At 38.4% G+C, this 20,943-nt stretch overlaps 2 protein-coding genes and 1 long non-coding RNA gene across 3 annotated transcripts in view; 2 read left to right on the top strand and 1 right to left on the bottom strand.

Annotated features, from left to right (window-relative positions):
* The window catches only part of LOC140732058 (uncharacterized), a 178,875-nt gene that overhangs the window by 18,547 nt on the left and 139,385 nt on the right, over positions 1 to 20,943 (bottom strand). The window contains exons 9-10 of the mRNA XM_073054182.1: positions 18,488 to 18,609; positions 742 to 868 (exon numbers count right to left, since the gene is read on the bottom strand). Of these exons, the coding sequence (XP_072910283.1) occupies positions 742 to 868; positions 18,488 to 18,609 (249 nt within the window). The remainder of the gene's footprint in view (positions 1 to 741; positions 869 to 18,487; positions 18,610 to 20,943) is intronic.
* The window catches only part of sdhaf3 (succinate dehydrogenase complex assembly factor 3), a 158,262-nt gene that overhangs the window by 78,611 nt on the left and 58,708 nt on the right, over positions 1 to 20,943 (top strand). The window lies entirely within an intron of this gene.
* On the top strand, positions 160 to 16,720 carry LOC140732063 (uncharacterized). The gene is made up of 3 exons (XR_012099969.1): positions 160 to 235; positions 14,991 to 15,033; positions 16,605 to 16,720. It is a non-coding gene; the product is annotated as an uncharacterized lncRNA (long non-coding RNA).

Below are 20,943 nucleotides of genomic sequence, written 5' to 3'. Positions count from 1 at the left end.
TAAGTTCATTGCTACCTTCTCAGGATAAATAGAACTGAACAAATAATGTATCTTCAACACATGAACAAGCAAGATATTTGCATTATTTCAGTGACCTCATACATAAGAATCCCTCACTATTTCAATGGAATATTTATCTAAATCATTTTAAACATTTCTAGTTTACTGCTGTCTCAGAGATGAGGATATTATTGACATGGAAGTAGTAGAACATCAATATGCTGTGCCATCCAAGGTGAGTTTTTTGAAAATTATATGCATACTAAATGTATTCCTATCTTCATTGATGTTGGAAATCCCAGTATTCATCATACTCCATATACAATATAACTACATTCTAGTAACTAATGACTGTCTATGTTTTATCACTAACTTTAGTTATTTTATGAATCCAGTATAAGATATAGCCCAGACAGATTATTAATTATTCCAGATAAAAATGATTTATATTAACTCTTTAAGCATATAGTGATAGGGAAGATAAACTATAACAAATTAAAGAAGGTATTGTTCTAGTTTTAAATTCTAACTATCCTCTGGTAGAGCATGCATTTGAATACTCACTCAAACAGAGACAGAGTGGTGCTCTATACTTTCTTTTACACTAAATCTTTGAGGAAATTAAGTGCTTTTCGAGCTTCAACCCTAAGCCAATCCAATTTGCATACCATTCAACTTCAATGTAAAATTTACATTATTTAAAAGAAAAATATGTATGCTGCAAGAACTTAAGTTTCTTACCAGCATTGTCAAAAGTTCTTGAATTATTAAAAACAGCATTGATTACAAAATGATGCGAAGTGACACAGAACTCTCCACACCCATTCTCATCACTTCCATGGCCTGTGATCACAGCATAGAGTTCAACCTGAAATATAATAACATTTATGAGACAGAAGCATCTCCTGAAAATTCAAATGTACACAGCTCACTTATTTATCATTATTGCACAGGGAAATGCATTTGTAATGTGTAATTATAAAACATTTTAATATAGTAATTCAATTTTACAGTGAGATCAATGTGTTTCCATGTTGTTATTACACAGTACAGTATATATTATACATTGTAGGTTTATCTCAGAAATCCATTTAAAATGAATATTTTGCGCTGATGCCTACTTCAGTACCACTCAAATGTGTACCCCACAGTACCCCATTTTAATTCGAATTGCAGAAAAGGGGGTACATCTGTAACATTTTAAATAAGTTCTGACAACAGGGTAATTGCAAAGCAACTCTATATCCCAATTTCAACAGTTTTAATTTACTGTATCAGTAATGTAAGTCTTGGTAAATGGTGTTTCTTATGTGAATCAGTCAGATTTCTATTTAAAAGCAGTTCTTCCATTTCACTCTTTTTAACTGAAAAGGAAGTCTCAGTGGGACACATACACTCATGATAGTGGAAGGGAGTGGATGTTAACACTTTTTCAAACGATTATTTTATTTGTCTTAGAGCATGACAGCACAGAAACAAGCCCTTCGGCCCACCTTGTCTCTGCTAAACTGTTATTATCCCTAGTTCCAACCACCCACACTTTGACTATGGCCCTTCATACCCTTCCCATCCACGTACCTTTCCAAATTTCTCTAAAATGATGCAACTGAATCTGCATTGACCAATTCTGCTGCTAGCTCGTTCCATACTCACTCCTCTCTCTGAGTGAAGAAGCTCCCTGTCAGGTTCATTTTAAATATTTCACTGTTCATACTTAACCTAGGATCTCCAGTTGCAGTCTCACCCAACCTCGGTGGAAAAAGTTTGCCTGCATTTCCCCTGTCTGCACCCTTCACAATTTTTGTATACCTCCATCAAATCTCCCCTTATTCTCCTACACTCCAAAGAAAAATAGTCCTAACCTATTCAACCTTTCTCTATGGTTCATGGCTTCAAGTCCTGGCAACATTCTCATAAATTTTCAAGATCAAGTTTAATTGCCATTCAACCATACATGATACCCATGAATACAGCCAAATGAAACAGTATTACTCCAGGGCCCAAGTACAAAACACAGTACCAACAGTCACACACAGCACAAGGTAGATTAGCATATATAAGATAGCAGTGAAATACAGTGACCCAAAAGATATATAGTCCACGTCCCTAAGTCAATAAGTGTTGCAGCAGTCTACAGTCACATACAATACGGCTTGTCTTCTGCCAACCAAGCGATGGGAGGCAGCATGGACACTATGCCACACTGCCTCTGGCACACCAGGGCAGCTGATGCCACCAGCTCTCTAGGGCAGCTGTAAATAGGCAACACCACAGCTTGAAGCCTGGTCCTCACTACGACTGAGGCCACTCAGCTCCCTACAGTCTGCCAATAAAGCTGTAAATCGGACTTGCAGCATTCCACAGAAACAATGTCCAACAATGTGAAATTGACAGTTTGTTTTATTAAAATGCAGTTATTTGTTATAGCTATAAACTAACCTCAACATAGGTGATCAAGCATCGAATCCATGTGGATGCTGAGTAACCACTTAGTACTGAAATCTCTTATTTATGAAAACAAACCATATATTTTATCCCATTTATGAATCTGGTACACCCCTGGTGCATGACTGCAGTCACCCAGAGCTTCTCTTGCGTTAAGCGACCTATATCTGACAATTACCTAGCAGTTCTGTACAGAAATGCTGGCTAGCTGCTAGTTGTGTCAGAACTCTTCAAATTATAAGAAAAAACTATTTTAATAAAAACAATGAAAAGATTCAATAAAATTTCAAAGATGATGCAAGATCATATAAGGTAAATATGGAGACAATATTTGTGTCCTGTAAAGCTGAGGAGTAGTCCAATAGGGCTATGGTTAGGAACACAATCATCTACATTTTCTCCAAGTTGTACACCATTCTAAGTCAGAAATACATCACCATCATTGCTGGGTCTAAATCCTGAAACTCTCTACCCAATAACACTGTGGTATATCTTCACCAGAGGAACTGTCACTGTTTATGAAGGCAGGTCACCAGACCTTTTCCAAGGCAATAATTGCTGGACTTGACAGTAATACCCTGATTCAGAAAATTTAATAAAAATTTTAGCAAGAGCTCCACTTCTGGTGTTAAGATAAAAAGAAGGGTATTACTGAGGTCATAATGTGAATTCCCATCTCCTGTACTCAATACACTGATTTATGAAAACCAATACACCAAAAGCCCTCTACCTGTGACACCAGGACCTGCGATTGACCTGTGACACCAGGGCTCAAGGATGTTCTGAGTTGCATCTTTTTCAATGCAAGGAGTAATATAGGTAAGGCAGATGAGATTAGAGCATGCATCAGCATGTGGAATTATGATATTTTAGCTATTAATGAAACTTGGTTGCAAATAGACAGGAATGGCTACTCAATGTTCTGCGGTTCCTTTATTTTAGACATGATAGAGGGGAAGGTATTAAAGTGGGAGGAGTGGTATTACTAGTCAGGGAAAATGTCATGACAGTGTTCAGACTTGATATCTACCCATTAGAGGATTTGCCTAATCTTATCCAACTAACTCAAAAGCAAAGACCCGACGATGTATGACAGTATCCTTTGCCAAGTTACTTCCCAGGAATCCTTTCAAAAACTATACAGCACACTTAATATTGTCCACTAAGCCAGGCTTCCTATTGGACCAGGTAGATTTGGCTAAGTAATTAATTCTAAAATATTTGCTAAAAAGTAAGTCTGGAAGTCTTGCCTAAGGTCCGACAGTATATTAATGTGTGTGCTTTGCTTCTAGATCAAAGGTGACTTTGGCTTACAGTAGTGCAATATGTCAAGCATCCTTTTAAAGAGTACTTTTGGACTCTTACCACAGACACAGAAGTCTATGAATATCAGAGCTTCCAGGATTTTCTGCATTTAATTTAGACTGCTATTTTGATGAAGTACCTATGGCGTGGCATTCTTCGGATGAAAAATTAAATCAAATTACCAAATGCCTCAAATCTCTTATGAGGTTAAAGATACTGAGGAACTGTTTAAAAAAAATAAATATTTTCCCATTTTCCTGACCATCATTTCTTCATCAATATGGACAAGAAAAAATAATCAATATGGTCATAAGTTATACACAAAAATACTTTGTGAAAATTGGTTGCAATTTTTTTGTGCAGCACAGCAGCAACAACTTTCAAAAGTAATCCATTGTTTCAATAATACTGTGTTCCTAGGTAGCTTTGAAATTGTGTTGGTTAATAATAATCTGCTCAGAGAATTGAGACACTGGAGTTCAAAATAATTTAGAATTGCAGGTTTCATGTTTTAGTGGACATAGTCTGAGAAACCTGGTGTAAATTAGTACAAATTGTGGAAATAACTGGAAATCTGTTGTCACAAGAAATACATGGGACAAAGCTAATAATTTGGGGCAGGTAGGTGGAGAGCAGTTAACATAGATCTTAAAGTTTGGGGGTAGTATTAAGCTGCATGTGGGTTAATAACATCCATCACACTTTCAAAACAAGTCAAGAGCACAGTATTTTTGGTGAACATTGCATTGCCTTAGTACATATGAGGAGAAAATAATCTATGGCAGGAATGGGGTATATTAACACTGAACCCAATGCCATATATTTTTAAAATACTGCACCATCAAATTTTAAGAGCTCCTATTCAGGAAAATATATTCAATAGGTTAAAGAAAATAAAGGATTAAAAAATTCAGTTCTGAGTGTAGGTAGAATAAAAATAATATGCATCTCTATTGCAATATCTGTTTTGTTGTACAGATATATTAATTTACAGGGAAATAGGGAAAACAGCTGCAAGAAATTCAGGTGTATAAATGTCAGAGGTAGTGTTGTGCTGAAAATATGAATATATATTTTGGTGTTGAGTTTATTTAACATTTAATATACTTTTAAGAATTCTTAAAGGAAGGTATATTGTGGATCAAAATGCCAATTATTTAGTTTTAAACTGCTGCAATGTGGAAAACTAAAATGTAGAAAAACAGCAATTTGAAATATCTTAGCATTTTACATATACAGTATGTTATTTTAACTGAGTAGTCAGCTACAAACAGCAATAACAAATAAATACTGACATAATGAATGCTTAATTTATTGGTTCTTGCATACTTTTACAATGGGTGTGAAAATATTGTTCTTCAAAGTGACTCTAAAGTAATAAAAACAATGAAATTATGGCAGACACAAGCGATTCTGCAGATGCTGGAAATCCAGAGCAACACACACAAAATGCTGCGGAAACTCAGCATGTCAGACAGCATCTATGGAGAGGAATAAACAGTTGACATTTCGGAGTGAGACATCCTGATTAAGGGTCTCTACTTAATCAGATTGAAACATCAAGTGCTTCTTCCACTCTATAAATGCTCCCTGACCTACTGAGTTCCTCCAACATTTTGTGTGTGAAGTTATAGCAGAGTTAATGCTTTAGTCTCTACGTATGAGCAATGCTGAAAACTAATCTATAAGGGTGAGTTCATTTTCATTAAGAAGTGGAAACATGTTAAGATCATGTGGTGGATTACTAAAAAAGTGCCTTTTTCATTTGTCATTGTGAATCAGTTTTGCTGTTTGGAAGCAAATGTACCTAGAGTGGGTTGACACGCCACAATGATTCTACTCCAGTATGTACATTTGTCAGTCTGGCTACAGGGGTTCAGTAAAGTAGACTGATTCTTCGTGAAGTTGAAAAATGTTCTCCAATTATGAATACCATCAGGACAGGCTGGGTTGAGGGAGCTGGTATGAGTCATTGCTGTCTCACTGCATATAAAGTAAAGAAAGTGTTTCCTGACCTTTAAACAATGACTCCTTTTATTGTAATCAGACTATAATTTATTATTAATGCAACATTTTCAGAGGTATAACAGAAAGATATACAACTACATAATATCACATAGAATTTTGTCGAAAAGCACTACAGATAAATAGAACATAGAACAATACAGCACAGTACAGGCCCTTCGACCCACACTGTTGTGCCGACCTTTAAACCCACCTTAAATTCCTCCATATACCAGTCTAGTAGTCTCTTAAACTTCACTAGTGTATCTGCCTCCACCACTGACTCAGGCAGTGTATTCCACGCATCAACCACTCTCTGAGTAAAAAACCTTCCTCTACTATCCCCCTTGAACTTCCCTCCCCTTACCTTAAAGCCATGTCCTCTTCTATTGAGCAGTGGTGCCCTGGGTAAGAGGCGCTGGCTGTCCACTCTATCTATTCCTCTTAATATCTTGTACACCTCTATTATGTCTCCTCTCATCCTCCTTCTCACCACAGGGTAAAGCCCTAGCTGCCTTAATCTCTGATCATAATGCATACTCTAAACCAGGCAGCATCCTGGTAAATCTCCTCTGTACCCTTTCCAATGCTTCCACATCCTTCCTGTAGTGAGGCGACCAGAACTGGACACAGTACTCCAAGTGTGGCCTAACCAGAGTTTTATAGAGTTGCATCATTACCCCACGACTCTTAAATTCTATCCCTCAACTTATGAAAGCTAACACTCCATAAGCTTTCTTAACTACCCTATCTACCTGTGAGGCAACTTTCAGGGATCTGTGGACATGTACCTCCAGATCCCTCTGCTCCTCCACACTTCCAAGTATCCTGCCATTTACTTTGTACTCTGCCTTGGAGTTTGTCCTTCCAAAGTGTACCACCTCACACTTCTCAAATGGTTGAACTCCATTTGCACTTCTCAGCCCACTTCTGCATCCTAAGCAAGAAGAAAAAGTCATATTTATATTGTCCATCTGTTTAGCTCACATTAGTCTGTACATGGAAGAAACCATGCTGAATGAAAACCTATTGTATTTAGTGAGCCAGCTATAGGATGTATTGGACCCCTAAAAACATGCACTGATATTCGAAAGCCAACCATTTAACATCCCGCTTTCCACGGAGAAGCTAAAGTTACTGGATCGTGCCAATTGCAAATTCTCTCTTCCTATTTCTATTAATGGCAATCAAACTGCTCTGCTCACAAGCCGTGATCTTTAAGTCCCCCTAACAGATCCCCAAGAGTCTGAGCCGACAGCCTTATGCTGCAGATTTTAAAGTCAAGCAGGACGACAAAAATGTAATGATGTCCTGCTGTTAAACTTGTCAAGACCTCTGCATCTTTGGCCTCCTCAGGTTTCCCCCAATATCTTTCACTGTCCCTCTATTCCTATTACAAAGGTCACTGCAATTCCCTTCAGGTTTAGCCCCTAGGTACCTGTGTCAAAGGGATTGTGAGCCAGTTTCAGTGCCCAGTCTCATCTGCTTAGTAACTACTTGTGAGGAACAAGAAAGCTGACGGATAGACACACAAAACATGATCCTCTGCCTATTTTGTTTTTCACAATACTTCAAGTTCTAAAGCTTAAGATTGAATAAGTCCTCCTTGACCATTTCAGATATAAAACACTGGATTTGCTTTGAATAAAAGGGGATACACAGAAGGGCCACATCTAGTTCACATGGCACACATCTAGGACATTATCTGGCAACCATATGAAACACTGGTTAAGCTGCTGCTGCCGCCCCAGGGTACCTTATGCAGCTCCGCTTGCACCACTGAAGGGAGGATGTGATTGCAGAGTAGGCTCACTGGAATGTTGCAGGGATTGGAGAACTTTAAGCCATTGAATAAGCTGGGTTTGGTTTCTCTGGAGCAAAAGAGACAGAGAAGTGACTGACAGAAATATGTAGAACTTTGAGAAGTAATGATAGAACAGATAGTGAAAATCTTCTTTTTCCAAGGTAAGGATATCAAATATAAGAGGGTATAGGTTAAAGTGAGAGAAAGGAGTTTTAAAGGTTATCATTTTATAGACAGTAGGAACACACTGGCAGAGGAGAAGGTGGAATCAGTTAAAATTACAATGTGTGAGATGCATTTAGCCAGATGCTTAAACATAGAAGGACATGGACCTAATGCAGGGAAACTGGATAAGTGTAGATGGGGGTGAAATGGCTAGCACAGACATGATGGGTCAAAGGGCCATTTTTTTTGTGCCCTACAACTTGGATTTGCAGATGAAAGGAAGATTGGGCCAAGAAAGATATTCATATCTTTCATAGAAGATGCAAGATTATTTTAAAAGGTAGACAGTTTGTTTTATTAAAATGCAATTATTTGTTATAGCTATAAACTAACCTCAACATAGGTGATCAAGCATCGAATCCATGTGGATGCTGAGTAACCACTTAGTACTGAAATCTCTTATTTATGAAAACAAACCATATATTTTATCCCATTTATGAATCTGGTACACCCTTGGTGCATGACTGCATTCACCCAGAGCTTCTCTTGCGTTAAGCAACCTATATCTGACAATTACCTAGCAGTTCTGTACAGAAATGCTGGCTAGCTGCTAGTTGTGTCAGAACTCTTCAAGTTTCTGCACAAGTGCACAGCAGTGCGGCATTAGCAAAGCTCTTGCTATACCTCTGCTGCATGTGCAGATTGAACATTCTCTTTGTGAAACAGAATGAAAAAATGAAATAAAATCATTAGAAAGAGATAACATAGGGTTGGAAGGTGTTGAATTGTTGTGGATAGAGCTAAGACACTGCAAGGGTAAAAAGACCTTGATGGGAGTAGCATACAGACCCCCCAAACAGTTGTGGTCTACAAATTACAATGGAAGATAGAAAGTGCATGTCAAAACAGCAGTGTTACAATAGTCATGGGGAACTTCAATACGCAGGTAGATTGGGAAAATCAGGTTGGTGCTGGATTACAGGAGGGGGAATTTCTAGAGTGCCAATGAGATAGCTTTTTAGAGCAGCTCGTGGTTGAGCCCACTAGAGGAGCAGCTATTCTGGACTGGGTGTCGTGCAATGAACTAAAATTGATTAGAGAGCTTAAGGTAAAAGAACTTTCAGGGTAAAGTGATCATAATATGATTGAATTCAGTCTGAAATTTGCAAAGAAGCTAAAATCAGATGTATCACTAATACAGTGGAACAAAGGGAATTACAGTGGCATGAGAGAGGAGTTGCTAGAATTGATTGGAAAAGAACGCTGGCAAGAATGATGGCAGAGCAGCAACGGCTGGAATTCTGGAAGCAATTCGGAAGGCACAAGATCATACATCCAAAAGAGGAAGAAGTATTCTAAAGGAAAGATGACACAACCATGGCTAACATGAGAAGTCAAAGCCAACATAAAAGCCAAAGAGAGTGCATATAATTGAGCAAAAAATGAGTGGTATGTTAGAGGATTGGGAAACTTTAATAATGAAAAAAAATGTAACTAAAAATATCATTAAGAAGGGAAAGATGGAATATGAGAGTAAGCTAGCCAATAATATTAGAGGATTCCAAAGGAGTCTTCAGATACATAAAGTGTAAAAGAGAGGTGAGAGGGATATTGGACCATTGGGAAACGATGCTGGAGAGTTAGAAAAGGGAGACAATGAAATAATGGCGACTGAACTGAATAAGTATTTTGCATTAGTATTCACTGTGAAAGACACAGGCAGTATGGTAGAAGTTCCAGGAGTTAGGGGGCATGGGGTGTGTGAAGTTACCATAACTAGAGAGAAGGTTCTTGGGAAACTGAAAGGTCTGAATGGAGATAAGTCACCTAGACTAGATGGTGTACCCACCAGAATTCTGAAGAGTTGGCTGAAGAGATCATAGAGGGATTAGTAATGATCTTTCAAGAATCACTAGATTCTGGAATGGTTCTGGAAGACTGGAAAATTGCAAATGTCACTCTAGAGAGGCAGAAGAAAGGAAACTATAGGCCAATTATTCAGACATCAGTGGTTGAGAAGAAGTTGGAGTCAATTATTAAGAATGAGGTCTCAGGGTTCTTGGAAGCACATGATAAAATAGGCCATAGTCACAGTTTCCTCAAGGGAAAATCTTGACTGACAAATCTGTTAGCATTCTTTGAAGAAATAACAAGCAGGATAGAAGAAGGAGATTTGGTTAATGTTTTGTACTTGGCTTTTCAGAAGACCTTTGACAAGGTGCCACACACAAGGCTGCTGAACAAGTTACGAGCCCTTGATATTACAGGATAGATTCTAGCATGGATAAAACACTGGCTGATTGCAGGAAGCAAAGAGTGAGAATAAAGGGAGCCTTTTCTGGTTGGCTGCCAGTTACCAGTGGTGTTCCATAGGGGTATGTTGGGATCAAATCCTTTTACATTATATGTCAATGCTTTGGATGATAGAATTGATGGCTTTGTTGCAAAGTTTGCAGACAATATGAAGATAGATGGAGGGGCAGGTAGCTTTCAGGAAGTAGAGAGGCTACAGATGGACTTAGACAGATTAGGATAATGGGCAAAGAAATGGCAGATGGAATACAGTGTTGGGAAGTGTACGGTCATGCTCTTTGGTAGAAGAAATGTAAGGGGTGACTATTTTCTAAATGGAGAGAAAATACAAAAAACTGAGGTGTAAAGGAACTTGGAGTCCTTGTACAGGATTACTTACAGGTTAATTTTCAGGTTGAATCTGTAGTGAGGCAGGCAAATGTGATACTAGCATTCATTTCAAGAGGACTAGAATATAAATGCAAGGATGTAATGTTGAGGTTTTATGAAGCACTGGTGAGGCCTCACTTGGAGTACTGTGAACAGGTTTGGGCTTCTTATTAAAGAAAGGATGTGCTGAAACTGGAGAGATTTCAAAGGAGTTACAAGAAAATTATTCCAGGATTGAAAGGCTTGTCATATGAAGAGTCTTTGATGGCTCTGGGCCTGTATTTACTAGAATTCAGAAGAATGAGGAGTGACCTCATTGAAACCTACCAAAAGGTGAAAAGCCTTCACAGAGTGGATGTGGAGAGAATGTTTCCCATGGTGGGAGGGTCTAAGACCAGAGGACACAGCCTCAGAATAGAGGGGCATTCTTTTAGAATGGAGATGAGGGTTATATGCATGGATATACTTAGAGGCTGGATGAACTTGAGGGGACCATCATTTCAGGAGTGGGTCACAGAAATAGCCAAAGTGGCAGCTTTTGAACGCATGTCTTACAAACAGTTTGATAGATTGGACAACTATACACAAAAATGGGGCAAATATTTAGGTTTCCGGGGGTGGGGTGGAATAGTGGAGAAGTATATTGCTGAACGGTAGTCTTTTCTGTTATTAGAGGTCTAATTGGTTATTACATTGATATTTATTTCTGCCATGTTTGGTTTTATTTTATGGATAATTTTACATTTTGTAAGCTATGGGTTACATAATTTTAACACTGACTCAAGAGTTCGGAGAAAAAATTTTCTAGAAATAAAATTTACAAATGGAGATGAGGAGGAATTTCTTTAGCCAGAGAGTGGAGAATCTGTGGAATTCTTTGCCACATGCAACTGTGGAGGCCAAGTCTTTATGTATATTTAAGGCAGCTGATGATAGATTCGTGATTGGTCAGGGTATGAAGGGATATGGGGAGAAGGCAGGAGATTGGGGCTGACAGGAAAATTGGTCAGCCTGGTGAAATGGCAGAGCAGACGCAATGAGCCAAATGGCCTAATTCTGCTCTTTTATTTTATGGTTTTAGTCATTTAGGGTCATGGACTGAAGAATGACAAATGGATGATTAGATAAGTTGTGAGTGATGCATTTTGTGAGCATAGTGGAAGTTGATGTGTGGAAAATAAGGAGGATAAGTCTAAATGAGTGTGTTATGATTGGTCTAGACTTGAAGGCTAAAGGGCCTGTTTCTGGGCTTGATGACTTTACACCTCCATGCATATTTCTAGGTGACCTCCCACTGGACCTAGTCATTTGTTGGCAAGCTAGTGCAGTCCCATTTATTTGAACAGTGTCCCTGATTTTCACTAAAATGGCAAGTGAAAGTGGTCATTTTATTTTAATTGATGTTTTCAGTTAATTTGTATATTGGGTATTTTAGAATAAATCTACTAAAGTTACCAAAACAATTCAAAATTAATTTTATAAAATTTATTTCCACTGTTTCCAAATAATATCGTAAGGCCATCAAGCTCAATTCCTAGGGCCACAGTTGCTCTGCCCGAGGCCTACTTGCTCATCACAGCCACAAGACATTTTGTGACAACAAAGCCCTGTTGGAGCTCCACAGTTTCCACCGTAAAGTGTGAATGGAAGGATCCCATCAGAAGCTTTTGCAACATGGGCTAGGTTAAGGATAATTCAAACCATATAACCATATAACAATCACAGCACGGAAACAGGCCATCTCGGCCCTCCTAGTCCGTGCCAAACTCTTAATCTCACCTAGACCCACCTACCCGCACTCAGCCCATAACCCTCCACTCCTTTCCTGTCCATATACCTATCCAATTTTACCTTAAATGACACAACTGAACTGGCCTCTACTACTTCTACAGGAAGCTCATTCCACACAGCTATCACTCTCTGAGTAAAGAAATACCCCCTCGTGTTTCCCTTAAACTTTTGCCCCCTAACTCTCAAATCATGTCCTCTCGTTTGAATCTCCCCTATTCTCAATGGAAACAGCCTATTCACGTCAACTCTATCTATCCCTCTCCAAATTTTAAATACCTCGATCAAATCCCCCCTCAACCTTCTACGCTCCAATGAATAGAGACCTAACTTGTTCAACCTTTTTCTGTAACTTAAGTGCTGAAACCCAGGTAACATCCTAGTAAATCGTCTCTGCACTCTCTCTAATTTATTGATATCTTTCCTATAATTCGGTGACCAGAACTGTACACAATATTCCAAATTTGGCCTTACCAATGCCTTGTACAATTTTAACATTACATCCCAACTTCTGTACTCAATGCTCTGATTTATAAAGGCCAGTGTTTCAAAAGCCTTCTTCATAACCCTATCTACATGAGACTCCACCTTCAGGGAACTATGCACTGTTATTCCTAGATCTCTCTGTTCCACTGCATTCCTCAATGCCCTACCATTTACCCTGTATGTTCTATTTGGATTATTCCTGCCAAAATGTAGAACCTCACACTTCTCAGCATTAAACTCCATCTGCCAACATTCAGCCCATTCTTCTAACCGGCGTAAATCTCCCTGCAAGCTTTGAAAACCCACCTCATTATCCACAACACCTCCTACCTTAGTATCATCGGCATACTTACTAATCCAATTTACCATCCCATCATCCAGATCATTTGTGTATATTACAAACAACATTGAGCCCAAAACAGATCCCTGAGGCACCCTGCTAGTCACCGGCCTCCATCCCGATAAACAATTATCCACCACTACTCTCTGGCATCTCCCATCTAGCCACTGTTGAATCCATTTTATTACTCCAGCATTAATACCTAACGACTGAACCTTCTTAACTAACCTTCCATGTGGAACTTTGTCAAAGGCCTTGCTGAAGTCCATATAGACTACATCCACTGCCTTACCCTCGTCAACATTCCTCGTAACTTCTTCAAAAAATTCAATAAGGTTTGTCAAACATGACCTTCCACGCACAAATCCATGCTGGCTACTCCTAATCAGATCCTGTCTATCCAGATAATTATAAATACTATCTCTAAGAATACTTTCCATTAATTTACCCACCACTGATGTCAAACTGACAGGTCTATAATTGCTAGGCTTACTTCTAGAACCCTTTTTAAACAATGGAACCACATGAGCAATACGCCAATCCTCCGGCACAATCCCCGTTTCTAATGACATCTGAAAGATCTCCATCAGAGCTCCTGCTATCTCTACACAAACTTCCCTCAAGGTCCTGGGGAATATCCTGTCAGGACCCGGAGATTTATCCACTTTTAAATTTCTTAAAAGCGCCAGTACTTCCACCTCTTTAATTGTCATAGGTTCCATAACTTCCTTACTTGTTTCCCACACCTTACACAATTCAATATCCTTCTCCTTAGTGAATACCGAAGAGAAGAAATCGTTCAAAATATCTCCCATCTCCCTCAGCTCCACACATAGCTGACCACCCTGATTCTCTAAGGGACCAATTTTATCCCTCACTATCCTCTTGCTTTTAATATAACTGTAGAAACCTTTCGGATTTACTTCCACCTTATTTGCCAAACCAAACTCGTATCTTCTTTTAGCTTTTCTAATCTCTTTCTTAAGATTCCTTTTACATTCTTTATATTCCACAACATATAAAGAACAACCACAACAACAAAAACCACAACATATAATCCTCCAATATGGAAATGACGGGTTCAATGTGTGAGTTAATAATATATTCTTAGCCACTGTATCTGTTCATATTGAATTCTACAAACTATCACATCCTGAGACAAGCAATCACAAATTTAAAGACATTTTTTGATATTAAAAATGGCTAAACTGGACAAATAGAAATGATAATAAAAATACAAAGACTTTCTCTAAAGAAGCATCTCTAAACAGTAAAATTAGGCAATTAATAGGTTAATTTTTTTGTAATTATTGAGAACTGCAGAACTGAAATCTATATTACCAAGAAGTATTAATCATTAGCTCTCAGCCCACCTCACGTCTTTGTTAAAATGATGCTTATATCAATTTATTACTTAATATATTTTATTGGTGGTGACAACTTTGAGAGGGAGTATGACAATCAACCTTTGACTGCTACATCACTGGTTAATTGAAATGAAGTAAATGCTGCAGAATAAAATTTATCATGCTATTAACTTATTTTTACTTGTAAAATGAATATGGAAAATTAACAAAAAAGAAATTAAAACAATGGGTATGTGTGGTAAAAAAGGCAGTAGTTAATGGGATGCTTTGAGCAATTACTTGCTGATTTTCCTCAGGCAGACTGTGGCAATCCATTATTACCAATTTTATACCACATCAAGGGTGAAAATTACCCCAACCATGGGAACAGGACTACATAATTAATATGTTTCTTTAAAAATGAATAACGCCATGTAATTTTGAAATTGTGCATCCTTATTTTGTTCTGTTTATTTTGTTCTTGCCTAAGTCATGCTAAAGTCTCGCCTGATGGATATGTGAACTCTGAAAGGGCTGTTACTCATTACAGTGTTAACGCTAGAATTTTGGGATGGAATAAATGAAACAAAAGCCTGATTTAATTATTCTTAACTTTCTTGCTTAGGTGAGAAGACCCATTCTTTGTGGTATATACAAGCAAAAACAATGTAAGGCTTTGGAATTCCCTCATTTTTTTTCTATAACCTGAAAAACTATCTATTGATATAGAGTGGATGCAGCAACATATGAAAATAAGGGTACATGCAGTCCATCAAGATTGGATATTATTGGCTCCCAAAAATGCATCAATGTGTTGAGTTAGCATTGACTGGGAGAGATCTTCATTCTTTACTTTTGTCTGAAGAAATTTCCCAATTTATTTTCCAAATGTAGTGCAGTGCCCAGAACAGTACACGTATGCAAGAATAAATAAGAGCCCATATTGTCACAAGTATATCTACTTCATGCAAATGATTTGCTGCAAAGATTACACTGATTGGCAATATTCATCCATAGCTCCAGCTTTCCTGCATATTTTAGAGGAGATACTAATCCAAACTAACAGTGAAATGAAGTGGGCAAACAAAACAAACCATTAAGGAAAGTGACTCTAAAGTCAGACTCAACGTGATGAATATAAAATCATTAAACTACAGATTAAAAGCCACAGCACTCAACTGTGGTTCTGAGATAATACTGCATTAGTGAAGGTTGCATCTTTTGAAAAAAAATCTGAAGGCTACTCTGCCTACTCAAATCGATGTAAAATATCCCATGGTACTATTTCAGAAGGTACATCACTCAATCAACAATAAACAGATTATCAAGATATTCACTCATTGCTGCTTCCGTTTCATGTTGAGAAAAGTGCCATACAAATGCAAAATGGTTCTTTCAGTAACCTGGCTATAGAAAACAGTGTAGGGTAAAGGGTAGATGGACGATGAGTGGAAAGCAGTCTTCCACAAGAATCAATCTTGGAACCATTGTTATACAGAAAGAGCACAGAATTCAAAATCAAAATAATTCCAGCTGCACAAGACATTAGTGAGACCAGGGATGGCCAACCTATGGTGCATGCACCAGAAGTGGCGCATTGCACCCCAGTGATAATAATAAAAAAGTAAACCTACTCATGCAAAAAGTATTAACCAAAAACCGATTTGTAGAAAAAAAATCTCTAACAGGAATTCAAGTAGCTTAGAGCTAGAAATGGGTTTTACTGAGAATAAATCTAAAACTTAAGCAATTATTTTTAGTGATTTTATTATTTGGTGCACATCTTTTGGCGAATGTTATCTTCTTTCACATTAATCTGTTTTCAATTTTAAAAAATGTTCAATGAGTCAAACTAGGAAAGAAGGACTTTTGTTCTGCAGTCATTCCATAACTGTTCAATATACGTTTGATACTTGTTTGATCCTGAGGCGCTAGGCGTCTGCACCAGCAGTGCGTCGCAGGTTTCTGACAGTCAGTTTACAATTGACACTTGTGCGCTACGGAGTTGTGCTTCGTTCGTTCTTTGTGAACATTTGCAGTTTTGTACTTTTTCAAAAATTAAGCCTTGTTTTTACACTCAGTTACCCATCACAGTGCAAAAGAAAATGAGCAAAAGAAAAGCAGAAAGTGATAGTAAGCGTGAATTCAGTGAACAGTGGGAAAATGAGTTCTTATTTATAGCGGGTCCGTCAGGAAAACTGTTGTGCATTGTTTGTGAAAACACTTTCTCTCATAATAGAAGACATGATCTTCATAGACACTATAAAACACAACATCAGCCTGAAATAGAAGGAAAACTGAAGCTAGTGCTTGGGTCTGAGTAACGGAAAGAATATGTGATTAAGAAAAAGGAAGAAATCAAAAGAAGACAAAATATACTTGTTGAAAGTCTTATTAAAGTAAGTAATGTTTATCTTGTTTTTATATTAAATCAATATATCATGTAAAAATGCTAAATATGTCCATATTAACATATTTTTATAAGAATTGAACGGGGGAACAAGAGTTGTATGGTGCATCTGAACTCGTGTGTGAAAAATTGACTCATGGAATGTAAAAGGTTGGCCACCCCTGAGTTAGACTGTATATGAAGAAGTCTTTGCAGTTCTGATTGCCATACTGTACGAAGAATAAGGTCAAGAGGCTATAGAGAAGATTCACAAGGATGCAGTGAGACTGGAGAGCTTTAGTGTTGAAGATAAGCTAGTTACTGTAGCTTGGGATGTTCTCCCTGCAGCAACGGGGATGAAGGGGTGATTATTTCAAGGTTTTTAAAATCAAGTGGTGTATCAATAGGGGAGATGGTCACTGTCTTTTTGCAAGATAAAGGGAGTCTAAAACAAGAGGACATGGCTTTAAGGTGACTGGGGAATTTTCTTTACACAAAGAGTGACGTGTATATGGAACAAGTCAGGAAGTGGTACAGATGGATACAATTACAGTATTGAAGAGGCATTCAGATAGGTGCAAGGATAATAAACTTTGGAGGATATGGGCAAATTCAGGCAAATGGACGTAACTCAGGTAGCCACCTAGGTTAGCATGGACAAGTTTTGCCAAAAGGCTTCTTTCTGTGCTGCATAAATCAAAGACTCTATAACATCAAATATGGGGCATACTTAAATAAGACATTAATGTAGAAAGGGCATGTAATGGTAAATGAAGTAGAAAGCAATGTGCCAATATTGATGCCCATTGTTGCCCAAAATAGCTACAATTTGTTTACTATTGGATAGTTCACACAGGTTCCACCAATATTACCATAAACAACCACATCCAAGAATCACACTTGGGTCGCATCATTCTGTCTGGATCACCTTCCTTAGGAACATAAAAACCTTATGGGAGACGAAATATATCAATGCAAAATGAGAATGCTTTTTGTACAAAGATCATATTTTATTCACTCTCGACAATGTCAGCTTGTGACTGTTGTATGCCATAGAGAACTGACACTTAATTCTGGGAAAGACATGTCAAAACTTCACTTAGTTCCTGTGCTTTAAAGGCCTATTGCTGTACATTGTCAAACCTCCATGTCTGATCTCCATCTCTTCTGACTGCTTTATAGTCAACCATTGGAATGAAGGAAAATGGGACACTGTTATAAGTTATAAAAGAGGTACAAGATATGTTGATACATAGATGGAAAGCATCTATTGAGAATGATTGAGGAGAATCAAGCATAGCATAAGGATGATAGTGACTGTGTGTTCTCTCTCTCTCTGCAAGTGTGTAAGCTTGCATGAATGGAACTTTCAAGAACTGAGATTACATCTTTGTGCCTGTTTACGCTTGTTGATTGGGAAACCTGAATGCTGTACTAGTGGGTATTTGCTTTGAAATGCTCTGACAGGCACACGGCACAAATGTTTGGGTTATTATGAGCTACTGGGTTACTGGGCATCCCACCCCCTTTCACAAGAAAGTCACAAGTTTCCATATCAGTCCTTATTTTAACACAACAGAAATGAAACAAAGTGATTTTATCATTGAGCTATTGAGTATAACATCGAGAAAGAGGTCACTTATTTAAAATATTCCAAACATTTGAGTTAATAAATCTGACTAAATACCATACTTACATACAGCAGTTACATATCACCACAGTTAAATACAAACCTTCCTGGTTGAGGGTGGCACAGTAAATTTAATAGGCTTATACTTCTTGTTGTAACTAATGTTGAAAGTGCCACCATTGAAGAGCCGTAGTAATTGAAAAGGGTGTAGTGCTGAACTGTAGCCTAGAAGACAAAAATCACATACATTTTATCAAAGTGCATAGAACACGGATTACCATTACTTAGAGCTAGGATAAATAATGCAATGTTGTCAAGAATATTTATTAATAATGTATTGCAATATGTAATGTAACGTATTGGAACACCTGGACAACAACAGGACCCACATCAGGCTGCTGTTTATTGACTACAGCTCAGCATTCAACACCATCATCTCCTCAGTACTAATCAGCAAGCTTCAAAACCTGGGCTCCTGTACCTCCCTCTGCAAATAGATCCTTGATTTCTTCATTGGGAGACCACAGTCAGTACAGATTGGAAATAATATTTTTGCCTCGCTGCACATCAACTCAGGTGCACCTCAAGAATGTGTGCTTAGCCCCCTGCTCTCCTCTCACTACTCCCATGACTGAGTGGCTAGGCACAGCTCAAACGCTATCTGTGAATTCGCCTATGACACAACAGTTGTTGGTAGAATCTCAGATAGTGACGAGGAGGCGTACAGGAGTGAGATAGCGCAGATGGTTGAGTGACCATAAACCATAAGACATAAAAGCAAGATTAGGTAATTCAGCCCATCAAATCTTCTCCACCATTGAATTATCGCTGATTTATTATTCCTCTTAACTCCATTCTCCTGCCTGAGCAGTGTCACACCAAAATCTTGCACTCAATGTCAGTAAGGCCAAGGAGGTGATTGCAGACTTCATGAAATTGAAATCAGGAGAACACATAGCAGTTTTCATCAATGGAAAGGGTGTCAATACCTCTGAAGTTTTATCCTTTGGCCAACATAATGATGTAATTTTCCATTTCAGGGAACTCACACCCCTGGTGTTCTCTTCTCACATATACTCTCTGGTTCATCTAGTTGCTCTCCCTTTGTCCATCCTTCTTATTCTCTCACCCTTCCCCTGCCTGGTTTCACCTGGTCATCACCCATTCCCTCAGACAGTTCCACCTAACACCCACCAGCCTCTGTTCCACCTGCTCATATTGCTCTATGCTCAACATCTTTCTTTTTCCCTCTTAGTCCTGATCCAGGATCTCAACCTGAAATGTTGACTTGCCACAATTGCTTCCACAGAGCTGCTTGACTCTCTAAGTTAGAAAGAAGAACACAGAATAGTATAGAACAGTATGGGCACTTCAGACTATGATGTTCTCTCGACCTTTTAACCTACTCCACGATCAATCTAACCCTTCCTTCCTAGGTAGACCAAACTCTCGAATTCATCCATGTCCCTATTTAAGATTCTTTTAAATGTCCCTAATATATCAGTATCAACCACCACCCATGACAGGGCATTTCAGACACTTCCCACTCTCTGTGTCAAAAACCTACCTCTGACATGTCCCCTAAACCTTCCTCCATTCACCTTAAAATGGTGTCCTCTGATATGAGCCATTGCCACCATTGTGAAAAGGCACTGGCTGTCTACTCTATCTATGCTTCTCATAATTTAATACACCTTTATCAATTTACCTCCCACCTTCCTTTGCTCCAAAGAAAGAAGTCCAAGTTTGCTCAACCTTTCCTTGTATAAAATGCTCTTAATTCCAGGCAGTATTCTGGTAAATCTCCTCGGCATTCTTTCTAGTACTTCCACATACATAATCAGCTGACCAGAACTGAACACAATACTCCATTTATTGTTTAACAAGATTTTTATAATGTAGCAACATCACCTCACGTCTCTTAAACCCAATATCTGAACTAATGAAGACCTCCTTGACCAACCTACCAACTTGCATGTCAACTTTGTGGGATCTATGTATGTTGTTCATAGATCCCTCTATTCTTGCACACTGCTTAGAATCCTGCTATTAACCCTGTACTCAACCTTCAAGTTTGACCTTCCAAAGTGTATCACTTCACACTTCTCCAGACTGAACTCCATCTGCAGCTACTCAGCCCAGCTCTGCATCCTGGCTATGTCCTGTTGTAACCTACAACAACCTTCTGCACTACCCATAACACCACTAACCTTCTGCAAACTTACTAATCCAACCTCCTACTTCATCATCCAAGACACTTATATAAAAAAAATCCCAAAGAGCAGGGATTCCAGAACAGATAACTGTGAAATGCCATTGCTCACTAACTTCCAGACAGAATTCGCTCCATCTACTACCACCCTTCTGCCTTCTGTAGGCTAACTAATTCCACACAGCCAAGTTTCCATGGATCCCAGGGCATATACCTTCTGGATGAGTTTTCCACAAGGAATCTTGTTCAATGCCTTAGTACGATCCACGTACACCACATCCAACCACTCTACCTTCAGCAATTTGTTTCATTTGGTTTCTCTGATTATTCTTGTTTGTTTTTGTTTA

The sequence above is a fragment of the Hemitrygon akajei genome, chromosome 8 (genome assembly GCF_048418815.1).
Source record: "Hemitrygon akajei chromosome 8, sHemAka1.3, whole genome shotgun sequence".
Lineage (NCBI taxonomy): Eukaryota > Metazoa > Chordata > Chondrichthyes > Myliobatiformes > Dasyatidae > Hemitrygon > Hemitrygon akajei.
Note: the sequence above shows the minus strand (reverse complement) of the source record. Positions and strands in the feature narration are given on the sequence as shown.